The 11027-nt window shown below is 43.3% G+C and overlaps 1 protein-coding gene across 4 annotated transcripts in view; it reads left to right on the top strand.

The window, feature by feature from the left end:
• Positions 1-250: 250 nt before the first annotated feature.
• The window catches only part of SORCS1 (sortilin related VPS10 domain containing receptor 1), a 576311-nt gene continuing 565534 nt past the window's right edge, over positions 251-11027 (top strand). For all 4 annotated transcript variants that reach the window (XM_068961506.1, XM_068961507.1, XM_068961509.1 and 1 more), the window contains exon 1: positions 251-808. In XM_068961506.1, the coding sequence (XP_068817607.1) occupies positions 251-808 (558 nt within the window). The remainder of the gene's footprint in view (positions 809-11027) is intronic.

Raw genomic sequence — 11027 nt, 5'->3', positions numbered from 1 at the left:
CTCCGCCCGCGACTTCAGTTCGGCTCCACCCCCGCGTGGCGGCGGCTCGCTCTGTCCGAATCTGTGCTCGGCACCAACCCAGCCCGGGCAAGCGGCCGCCACCTGCCTCGCGCCGCCACGGCCCGCCCCCACCGCGGCCCAACTTGGATGGAGTTAGGGTCCTGAGCGCCTGCCCCTCGCAGCCGGCCAGCTGAGAGCCCTGCACGCCCGCCTCTGGTCCGGGACCCCTTCGCTCCTCTCCGCTCCCGCGATGGGAAAAGTTGGCGTCGGCGGCGTCTCCCCAGCCGGGCTGAGCGCGCTCCTCGCGGGCGCGGGGCTCTTGGTCCTCTGCGCCCCTGGCTCCAGCGGCGGCGGCTCCTGTTGTCCCCCGCGGCTTCCCAGCGCGGCTCCACGCTGGGCTCTGACCCCAGCGGGGCTTCCTCACCAGGGACCGCGAGGCAGAGCTCCTGCTACGCCCCTGCCCCAACTCGGACGCCCCCTGTTCGCAGTGGCCCCCGGAGACAGAGCGCTGTCCCTGGAGCGGGCGCCGGGCGCTGGGGCGTCGGTAGCGGTTGCTCCACGCTCTGGCCGGAAGAGACGGAGTGGAGAGGATCGAGAGAAGGCTGAGCGAGGAGAGGGGACAAGCAGAAGCCCTCGGGGAGTGCCAAGGGACAGAGGGCAGCACGAGCCTGGGACTTTCGAGCGGGACCCGGACAAAGCCACTCGCTTCCGGCTGGAGGAGCTGAAACTGACCAGCACCACCTTCGCGCTGACGGGCGACTCAGCACACAACCAAGCCATGGTCCACTGGTCTGGCCACAACAGCAGCGTGAGTGAAATGGGACTGAGGGCGAAGGGGTGAAAGATGGAAAGGGTTAAAGTCAACTGTGTGATCTGATGGAGAATTTGGGGAAATGGGGTTTGGAGACTTGAAAGATGCTGCAAATTAGTCCTCCCTGCCCTTCTCCCCAAGGAGTTAAATGCCACCAACTAGGTGATTACCTCCTACCCCTTTCCCAGCAACACCGGCGCCCTCTCCAAACCTCTAACAAAGCTTCTTACAGGGCAGGCAGGTCTCTCTTTCCTGTTTCTTTGGTCTCATTGGAGTAGGATGGAGCCAAGACCAGACAAACAGAGGGGGTTAAAGTATTCTGAATGCAGAAATGAAAGGGTTAAATTTCCAGGCAGCCTCCTGTTCCCTCAAGTGACTTTCCTTTTACTTGCTAGACTTAAGGTTGAGAGCAAGTAAGATTTTTTTTTAAGTCTTTATTTGTTGCCTTTTAATTTTATTTTTGTGTAGAGCTCCTAACCCCTTCTTGCTAGCATGGAAGAGAAATTCAGTGGATAATGAGCTGCCCTTAATGCATTCTGTTTCTGGGGACCAAGTGGATGCAAGTTTCAGGATGGGAACTCTCCAGCATCTTCTAACGGCATCAGCCAGTGTGTTTGGAGAGCTGGGGCTTTCCAGCCTGTGAATGAGTGGTTGTTCTCCGACTTGATCGGTCCCAGGAAGATCAGATATATCTCTGTGACAACAACTCCCTGTTCTCCTCCATTGCCTGACCTCCTGTAGTGAAGAGCTCGAATAAAGACTTCACTCTTGCTTTATTAAAGAAGGAGAGGGATTGCTGAATTTCCAGAAGGCTGATACTTGGGAGAGGACTGTGGTTGCAAGTCCATGAGCTGTGGCCAAGTCAGGGAAGGTCTTAGATTTTTGGAAAAACCTGAGTGTCTGGAATCTGAGGGAGCTATTCCAACTTAAACTGCACCTAGAAACTTCAAGGAGCTGAAATAGTTAAGAAAGAGCTTTGGTGGCAATAACTGTAGGTGATTTAAAAGTATGGAAACTTCTCCATGTTGCTGTTAAGCAGACAAGAACATAGAAACCAAGGACGGTAAAATGAAAAAGAAAAATCAAAGTTTCAGCTTCTATCGGATTACGGAGATTGTCGTATTTGTACTATGCACAAGCTGCGCATCCTGGTACATTTCAAAATGTTTTCAGTTGTGATGTAATTGCCAGAAACCTTCCCAGGGGAGTACCACTTTAGTAAATTGTGTTCATTGTCAGCTTTTTTAATGTGAGTTGTGAACATTTAAAAATAAGAGCCTATCATTATGGATTCCTTGGGTACATAGATATAAATTGTATTAAATCAAATTGTGATAAATAATATTTTGTATCATATCTCTGAGAATATCAGCATGGCTTTCCCTACAGTTTAGCCTTTATGACCAAAGCTATGGTGCCCAGGACTGGTTTAATCAAATAATTGAGACAAATTCTTTTCATTCAAGTTCTGGAGACCCTTGCCCTCATTCCTTACCTTAACTATCATATCTTTCATATCATAATCACTAAAATTAATCCCCCAATTTGAACTTGAATCTTCTTAAACTGATGAAATAACTTTTGCTCTGTTTTAAGTGATTAACTCAAAGCCCTCAGCTTTAAGACGAGATTTTAAACACATCAGACATATTAGATCTTGTATCAAGAAGTAAAGGACCTTGGACTCAAAATATTTCTGGCTTTTAATGTAATTCCAGCTGTAAAATATCACTCACTCATTAGACCTCTACTTTAGTTCACCTCTTGAAAGATCTTGGAAAGAGCAAGAAAAGGAGAGTACATCTTTGGCAAATTTTAGACTCCATTTAAGAAATGCTGTCAAGCCCTCCTGGCCCTTTTTCAATGGTGCTTATAAACCCAGCCAGGCTTATGGGTCAGGGCTTGGATGGGTGACATGTAAAGAAATTGGAGATGATGTAGGAAATAATCAAAGTGCTAAAAGCTGGAGCATTGAAATCATGTAAACTAATGAGATATCTATCCTAAATCTTCATTCTACAAGGTCATACCCTCCATCCCTGCCCACTTATATGCAAATTGTTGCAGTTTTTTTCTCAGTGTATACATATAGGTAGCAGAGGAAGAGAAACAGTGTTTGATCAGGATCTGCCACAAAGCTATCCCAGATTCCTAGGAGAGAGAAAGTTTAAAATATTTTTGGAAGTAAGGAAGGTGGAAAGAAACTTTTCTGGGCAACTTTGTGATGTGAAAAGCAGGGTGGAGACCCGAGTTCTAATTCTGCCTTTGGTTTGATCCTGCTAATCTGATTGCCTGAGTGTGGATTCCCTCATGTCTAAAACAGGAGGGGAGGATGCCTGTCAGATTCATTACTGAGAATTATGTGCCAGGATATACTTAAGAGGGCGTCGTGACTGTAGTGTAGTCTTTGTAATTCTCATCTCATGGCTCTGCACGTTCCCCCAGAGCAAGACATCCACTAACCTAACTGTAAGGACAGCAGTGAGTTGAGGGGGGCGGGGCTCTCATTTTCTTCTCCTTTAACTACCATCCCTTATGGATCCACCCCAACCCATCCAGGGCCAGAGGCAATACACATCCTCTGAACCTGTCTCACCTTTAGCTAAAAGTCTTTGCTAAGTAGGGCTTCTGATGACAATAACACCTGCATTAAAGGTGTAAATGTATGGTAATTATAGGCTGCCTGTCAAACTTGTGAAGAATTCTGGATCCTTCTCTCAACTCTTTCCCTTCTCCTTCCTGCCCCCTCCTCTGTTGGACTTGTGCAGTTGGGTAAAGATATGACTGTTTTGCTTCATCTGTGGGTGTGATGTGATTCCTCTGTGTTGCAGTCTAGCTTGATGAAAAGTGTTGATGAAGTTGGTAGAACACCTGGGGGGATCTTTTGGCATGAAAGGTGCTGGGTATGAATCATTTGTCATGAGCTTGGTGTCGTAAGCAAGAACATATTGTTCCTACCCTACTCATCCAAGGCATGCTGTGCCCTGATCTAAATTTACAGAGTAGTTTTTAGTTTGTTAAAATATATATTTATCTATACATATGTATGATGGGGAAGTGTTTATTCTTTATGTCCAAGGAATTTCAAAGTTCTATACTCATTAATCCTTATAATATCCCTGAGGCAGGTGTCAAGTGTTAATATCTCTTTTTCGTATTTTCATGCTGGAGTCAATTTGAATATTTCAGTTCAATCTCTTGTCCCTTTCTCACTAAAAATAGTGTTACAAGATTCGTTAATAGAGGCTTTTACTTGACATATTTTGCTATTATGATATTTTTAATACTGAATTTATCATAGTGAATGATGATCTGGTTGGCTTTTATGTACTTTTTTGCCTTTTGTTGTTCTGGGACTTGACATTTACTATCCATCCTTAGTGAATAAACTGAGTCCCAACTTGAGTCAGGTTTTGGGGTAGATGCCTGACATTCATCATTTCATTTAATTTTCACAAAAATTTTATGAGTAGGTGTTATTATCTCCATTGCATTAATAAGGAAACTGAGGCTTCAGGAAGTTAAATGGTTTGCCAAGATATGACAGTTCAGGGGCAAAACAGACACCAACCCCCAGGGTGATCTGAGTTCAAAACCCCACAGAATGACTTGTCTTAGAGACGTTAAGGTAGGGTAGAAAAACCCAAACCCTTGAAGATCTGTATTTTAAAGACTCCTGTCTGGGACAGATTTCGCATGGTGGTGGAGGAAGGCATAGTCTTAGCTGGAAACTCCATCTCTTTGTAGGAAAGCAAGGACTGTATAACATGTGCCTGTCACATTGCATTCTTTACCTTAAAGTAGTGATTTGGCTGTTCTTTTTCCGCCCACATCTTCATCTTTACTGAGACATGGGATCCGCACCTGGTGACTCATTGAGCACGAGGTAATGTGCCATCATTCAGCTTTCAGATCTGGTGTTCTTCAGGAATAGATTCCTTTTCTAAGTTAATTACAAATCTGATTTTATAGAGAGGTTGCCTATGAGTACTTCATTTGACTGTGTACTTTGATGTAATTTTTTAAACTTTTTCTAGAGTGAAATAATAAAGGATTTTAGATTTCTCTAGCAAGCCACATAAGACCTTCTTCTCTCATCAGTGCTTTATTCTGTTAATGAGTGTTAATGTGGTGTGACATGGAAGGCAATGAGTTTGGAAGCAGAGTTGAGTTTGAATGTTAGCTGTCCAGTTACCCAGCATGCTGCTTTGAGCAAGATCCTTAAATTCTTTGAGCTTCTGTTTTCTCAACTATAATATGGGGAGGGCACATCTTTTTTTTTCTTCTGAAGATTTGATATCACTTATACAAAGAGGCAGTACATAGCAAGTGCTCAATAAATGGTATTTCTTATTTTGTGTGGCAGAAATACATCTCTCCTGGTAATTACGACCCCTGGGTTATAGTCTTGGCTATATACAAAAGTTAGACATGTCCTGATAGTCCATCAAACTTTTGTAGCCTCAATTTTATCCTCTGTAAAATGACATGAATATACCATAACATCACTGAAATCCCTCACAGACTGTAATCCAGTTTAAACAGTTTGTCAACCTGTAGGTATTTTGCTCCTTCTACATCCAAATAAAGTGCACTGGGAGTATTCAAGATTCAGAAATGACGCACTGACCTATACTCTTGACCTATGAATGAGCAAGCCTTTCATTTCACAAGATTCTTCCTTTCTGTGGTTTATATGCATATCTTTAATAGGAAATTAAGGCATTTGAGCCCCAAGCAGGCATTCATTTCAATGTAGATTTGCAGCAAAATATGGTCTACTAGGTTTATTAAATCATATCTTCAGGTTAAGACCCTTGGTGAAAGTAAAAGTGTTAGTCACGCAGCTGTGTCCGACTCTTTGCAATCCATGGATTGTAGCATGCCAGACTCCTCTGTCCATGGAATTCTCCAGGAAGAATACTGGAGTGGGTAGCCATTGCCTTCTCCAGGGGATCTTGCTGACCCAGGGATCAAATCTGGGTCTCCTGCATTGCAGGTGGATTCTTTACCATCTGAGCCCCCAGCATCTTTGAACAAAAAAATTGCAACCTATTGTGAAATTGGAAAGTAAAGATCCCTTAAGATGTTTTAATGGGATTTTTTTTAGAGTAAATTGACATTAGTGTTGACTTTGAAAATTATGTCCACATCCTTTTAAAGAAGGATCCCAGAAACTCCTAAGCTAGGGTAGAGAAGTTGATGCAGTTTTCTTATTTATTTCAGAGAATAGCAGTTGCTCATATTTAAGGTGGGCTTGTCATATGGCAGCATTAAGGTAAGAAGCTTACACAAATTATACAAAGTATCATATTTACTTTTAATTGTATGAATATGCATTGAATCCTAATATTTGTCAGGCACTGATAGTAGGAACATATGTGGATTGATGCAAAAGGATGAGAAAAAATGATACCTGCCCTCAAAGAGCTTTCAGTCTGCTACCCAAAGAATGCCCTGAAGAAGCAGCAGAAGGTAAGTGTCCTCTGGGGTGTCAGATGCTATAGGAATTCACAGACAGGTTAGGCAGGCATCTTTTGTCTCGGGTGATCTCCAAACTTTATTGCAAAGTAGGTGCTTCAGCCGAACCTTAAAACGCAGAGAAAATTTTAATTAAAAGATGGATATTATTACAAGGGATATTTTGAGCTGAACGGATGGCATGAGTAAATTTGAAAGTGGAGATGTAAAAATTCCTATTTATATCAAGGAAATTAACCTACGTTAAATGTAAACTATATTTACGATTTTAATCTTAGAAATAGTTTCAAAAATATGATGTAAGCATATACACACTCATCTTCTAGTGAGTTTGGCTGTATTCCAAGCCCAAATAGAAAATATTAATAAAAACCTGTATGGTCACTTGAGGGCATAACTGCCCTTATTTGCACATTAAATATCAGCTGGATTCATCGTTGTTTCATTTTTACTCTGACATTTTTCACACGCAGTTTTCACCAACAGACTTTCGTTTGTTTGTTTTAAGTTCTTGATTAGAAATATCACTGGCTGGGATGCCAGGAAGATAAATTAATTTGGCTTCCTGACAGCTTCTGTTAACTAAATGTATGTAAAATATTTGTCCTGTCTTTGTGTATGTCTCAATTACTGTTGTATACCTCTGGCTGGAAAAGTTGGTGAAGGCACCTGTGTGTCCTAGAGGGGAAACTAGCCAAATAGTATCCCTGAAGTGGCCAAAGGGATGGCAGAGAATCGGTGTGGTCAGTGTGAGGTGGAACCAGGCTCCATGAAAGGGCAGTGGTTACTCCCAAGGAGGAGTGCGCATTCCGCTCCTACGGGATGGATGGAACAGTCACATGGTTGGTGAGAAACAAAGCTGGACTCTTACTGTGCACGGTTTACAAGGAAAAAGAGAGCCTATTCTAAGATGTAGGTAGGGGGGAGAAAAAGACGTCAATGCTCTGCAGGAACTCCTACATGAAATTTTGCATGTGTGTGAAAGATATTGTGTCTATTTCTATAGCACTCCTGAATGTTGTTATACCACTTTAGATTGGTGATAGCCCTTTTCCTTTGCAAAATGCCTCAGTTTTCAAAGATGGGAACATTCCTTCGATGACTTCACTTTTCATTCTTGCAACAGTCCTAGGAGATAGAAAAGACAAATATCATCCGCATTCTCAAAGAGGGAAAGCAGGGTGTTGGTATTAAGCGGGTCTGTTAGTGGAAGGGGAAGGTCAAAAATGTTTTGTCACATAGCACGACTGATTCTCAGCTTGGAATGCCACTGGCTTTCCACAGCCAGGAGTTAGGACGCAGCTGCATCCTGGCTTCACAGCTTGCCTCAAGCCCACGCACCTGTGTTTGCAGTGGTTGCCATGCCAGGGTGAAGTATGAATTGGTCATGGAGCTCCTGAGTTCTAGGCTCAGCTATTTGAGTTATTTGGCCTGAGCTTCAGAGCAAGTGGCCTGGTCAAAAGTCATGCTCTTGGCATTGTTTAAGTCTTTTAAAAGGGACCCTAGAGGAAGATGATGGGACTTTTTTGCAAGTAAGGTCTCCAGCAATAACCTCCACCAATAATGGTCTACCGTGTGTGTTCCAGTGCTAATGATCTTCAGAGGTGAGATTACTTATTGCTGGGCTTATTGCAGCAGGCACTTGCGGAGAAAAGGGGGAGAGCCATCTCTTCCCCCTCTTTAATTGCCTTATGCCTATGAAATCTAGTTGAAAATAATACTATGTATGGTCTTGGTCAAAGGAATCTAGAGCTTCAACTTTGGGGAGCAGCGGTAGTCAAACTGAAGGGATGCCTTGTTGACTCCAATGGATTTAATTTGCCCAAGGATTATAATAGGGTTACCAGCTATTGCGTTTTCTACTTCTTCTAACTTTTGGGTGTGGGGATGAGGTTGAGGTGGGAGAAGGGAGCAGAGGAGAGTTTGCCACATTTTAGGGAGACTCCCTGCAGCCAGATAAGCTATATTGGTTATAACAGAAATCGCTCTTAACAATAATAACATAAATAATCACCGATTTAGTGACCAGATGAGTACATTCTGGAGCATCACCATGTTATTTCACTTCATCCTCACACCAGTCTTACACACTAGATGTCATTATCCTTGTCTAAAGCTGAGGAAGTCAAGGCTTAATGATTCGGCCTGAGTTCACCCAGCTTGAAGTTGGTGGCAGTGATAGAATTTTATTTTTGCCCTTTCTGGCTCCAGAACCTTTTCTGTTTGATCATGCTGTCCCTCCACCAGGGTTTACCTCTGATTTTCTTTTAGAGATAATGCCGTAAGTCAGTGCAGAGAACTGTGGGAGAACTCTTGGTAAGAGTGCCCCTCTTTGGGGTACTTCCTTTGATGTCACCCCGATCTGAGGTCTCTGACCTGATATACTTTACTTGGAAATAAGCTGCTCCATGTTGGAGCTTGATCAAAGCCCTCCCCTCCACTCATCCTGTCCCCAGGAGTGGCTTGTCTGGGATTATTAATATGTGTTATCTGGGAGGACGTGTGGATGTGCTGATTGGTTTCTCCCTGCTGGCTGATGACCCATGAGTGACAGTGTGGACAACTTGAACAGTCTTTAAGGGAGGTGCTAATAAGAATCAGATTTTCAGACAACCAACTAATCATGTTGTGCCCTGAAGCCAGTGAATTGATGCCTGCAGTGGTCTTCCCTAATCAGAATTGCAAGAGGCTACTGAGGCACGAAACTGTGGGCTGTGGATCCTGCTCCAGAGCCTGTAGAGGGAGGTGAAAAGCAAAAGGTCTTGCCCTACCTCTACACATTCCAAAACGCACTCTTGATTAGAATCATTAAAGGGGAGAAAAAGCTATTTTAGGCACGGTTGTCACTTTGCTTAGAAACCTATCTGCAGCCTTGTTTACCCTGCCTTGCCTTTTGCTGAACTGACAGAGGATTTCTTAACTGAGCGGCCGTGGGATCCCTCCTTTGGCACCTAGGGCAGCGTTTTTCAATTCATCTTTTTGGGACCTGCTCTTGAATCTGCTGGTGGGGGCTGGGAATCTATGTTTTTCAACATAGATTTCTCAATGCCCTTAGGAACACTGAAGTTTGAAAATAATTTTCCTAAAATTTGTGTGTGAGTTTTGGGGTCTATGAACCCCTTCCGTTGTCTGCTCAGTCTTAGGTCAGTATGCTTCACTTCTCTGCAAGGAGAGCTGAAGCCCAACACTTTAATCACCTGCTCAATGAAAATTAGTCCCCAGTGCTGAGAGCCTGGTGGAAGGCTCTGTAAGAGAAGGGGAGAGAGAAAATGGCACAGCACAGGTGCCGCAGGCAGAGAAAGGCGGTGCCTTTATGCAGATGGTGATGTTTCTGACACTGAGTATATCCTATGCAGTTATCTTTCCTGGATGTCCATATGTTCTTGGGCAAAACAAGTGGCTAAAAGAGTATATTGTTGTAAATGTAACATAACATGTAATGATTGGTTTGAATTCCTGTTCCTAGATACCTGAACTCTGGTGGTTAGCTTTGTAATGTTGTGTCTTATTTGCCTCATGAGTTTATTTATTTATTTTTTTAATTAATTTTTTTTATTTAATTTTAAAATCTTTAATTCTTACATGTGTTCCCAAACATGAACCCCCCTCCCACCTCCCTCCCCATAACATCTCTGTGGGTCAACCCCATGCACCAGCCCCAAGCATGCCTCATGAGTTTGAAAGGAGTAATACTGGTGTACTTTCTCTATGGTTTTCTGATGATTAAAAGAGACAACAGATAGAAAAATGCTAAAAGTGGCATCTGCCGTATAGTAAGAAATCAATAAAGGTTACCTATTATTATTGTTGTTATCATCATTATTTTGTTAGTATTAGTACTATTACTAACAATGCTTGAGTATGATTTACTAAGAGATGTTTGTAATATGTTGCTCATTGCTTCTGTTTCTCCGTTTATGGGTTTGTTTTGTTTTGTTTTCATTCTGGTTCCATTTTCTTATAATGATGCCAGGACTCTCGTCTACTCTTTTTGTCATGCCTTTCCTCATCTATAACTATTTGCACACGATAGTCATTGTAGGGTTCTGGACCAAGTTTCCAGTGTGTGAGTGGCAGGTTGGTAGTTTATACACCAATAAGCGTTTCTCTGACACCGGCTGCATGTCCAGTGCTTTAATTCTGACACTGTCTACCCAGAGGTCACATCAGATTTCAGGTTAAGGACTCAGTTGCACAAGACCATGCCCCACACTCTCCACTTCCAAGGTCAGCCCCAAGTGCAGGTGACCACCTGCACTTCTGGCTGACAGGTTATAGATGGGAGGCTTCAACAGCTTCCTCTTTGTGTTTGTTTAATTTGCTCGAGTGGCTCACAGAACTCAGAGAAGCTTTTCACTTACTAGCTCACCAGTTTATCATAAATGAATATAACTCAGGGACAGTAGATGGAAGAGATGCCCAGGACAAGGCATGGGGGAAGGGTGTGGGGCCTTCCTGTGCTGAGTGCACCACCCTTCTTGATCTCCAACTATTCACCAACCCAGAAGCTCTTGGAACCCTGTCTTGAGTTTTTATGGAAGTTCCATTATACAGGAGCAATTAAATCATTGGCCACTGGGCATTGATTCAAACTTCTGCCCCCTTCCCCGCCCCAGAGGTCGTGGGGGTTGGACTGAAAGTCTCAACCCTCTAATCACATGGTTAGTATTTTGGCAATTAGCCTACACCCTTCCTTGTGGTCCAAAGTCACCTCATTGACATCTCATCACAGGAA

The sequence above is a fragment of the Capricornis sumatraensis genome, chromosome 23, assembly GCF_032405125.1.
Source record: "Capricornis sumatraensis isolate serow.1 chromosome 23, serow.2, whole genome shotgun sequence".
Lineage (NCBI taxonomy): Eukaryota > Metazoa > Chordata > Mammalia > Artiodactyla > Bovidae > Capricornis > Capricornis sumatraensis.
The sequence above is the reverse complement of the archived record's forward strand: the minus strand, read 5'-3'. Positions and strand labels throughout refer to the sequence as shown.